This window comes from Cervus canadensis, chromosome 11 (assembly GCF_019320065.1).
Source record: "Cervus canadensis isolate Bull #8, Minnesota chromosome 11, ASM1932006v1, whole genome shotgun sequence".
Lineage (NCBI taxonomy): Eukaryota > Metazoa > Chordata > Mammalia > Artiodactyla > Cervidae > Cervus > Cervus canadensis.
Genome location: NC_057396.1, coordinates 43,604,451 through 43,605,682, shown reverse-complemented (window position 1 = coordinate 43,605,682; position 1,232 = coordinate 43,604,451). Strand labels below are relative to the sequence as shown.

The 1,232-nt window shown below is 44.8% G+C and overlaps 1 protein-coding gene across 1 annotated transcript; it reads right to left on the bottom strand.

Annotated features, from left to right (window-relative positions):
* Nucleotides 1–957, bottom strand: LOC122449263 (olfactory receptor 52N1). The gene has a single exon (XM_043480805.1). It carries the CDS (start codon nucleotides 823–825, stop codon nucleotides 1–3), a length of 825 nt encoding a protein of 274 aa, XP_043336740.1. The 5' UTR covers nucleotides 826–957.
* Nucleotides 958–1,232: the final 275 nt, after the last annotated feature.

Here is a 1,232-nt window from a genome sequence, read left to right as displayed (position 1 = left end):
TTAAATGTTATGCAGAGGATTGTCCTTTCCTTGAAGCAAGAACCTAGTGATACATGTTCGTATCTGCTTGGTTTTTATCCCATACACAATAGGATTCATTGTAGGAGGCATGAGTAGATAGAGATTAGCCATAATAATATGTATGTGTGGAGGAATGGAGCGTCCCCCAAAACGATGTGTAAAGAAGGTGAAGAAGGCTGGGACATAGGTAATGACGATGGCAAAGATGTGTGCAGTGCAGGTGCTGAAGGCCTTCTGCCGAGCCTCTGCTGAGGACAGGCTGACCACTGCCCGGAGGATCATGGTGTAGGAGACTGTGATGCACAGGATGTCAAAGCCCCCAATCAAGACGGCAACCATCAAACCATAGACGGCATTGACCTTAACATTGCCACAGGATATCTTGGCCACAGACATGTGGTCACAGTAGGTATGTGGTATGACATTGCCCCTGCAGTACGGCAAGCGTTTGGTGAGGAAAGTGAAGGGGATAACAAGCATTACACCTCTAAGAAAAGTGAGGAGCCCAGCCTTGGCAATGACTGAACTAGTGAGAATAGTAGCATAGCGCAAGGGGTAGCAGATGGCCACAAAGCGGTCCAGGGCCATGAGCATGAGCACCCCAGACTCCATCCCTGTGAAGGTGTGCACAAAGAACATCTGGGCCAGGCAGGCCTTAAAATCAATCTCCTTGAGATTGAACCACAATATGCAGAGAGTGTTGGGAAGCGTGCTGGTGCACATGAGAACATCTGTGAAGGAAAGAAGGGCTAGGAAGATGTACATTGGTCTGTGTAAGGTTTCTTCAGAGTAGATGAGATACATAAGGCCAAAGTTCCTGTGATTGCAATGCTATACATGGTACACAGAGGGAAGGAGACCCACAAATGCACTTCTTCCAATCCAGGGATGCCATTTAGGATGAATGAGACTGGAGTTAGGCTAGTGCCATTCAGAAATGACGTACTGGCTGTTGGAAGTTCGATACACCGGTTATAAAATTGCTCTGTAGGCAGAAAAAGTAAGATCAGAGATGAGCTGACAAGTAAGATTTTCTTTATCATAGTTGATAATTTGTCTTTCTTGTAGATCAATCACATGTACATTCTCTTATGTTCAATACGTGATGTTACACTCTCATTATGTGATGTTACACTCTGATCCTTCCTCAGTGATCAGTGCAAAGAAATAAGGAAAACAATAGAATGGAAAAGACTAGAGATCTCTTTAAG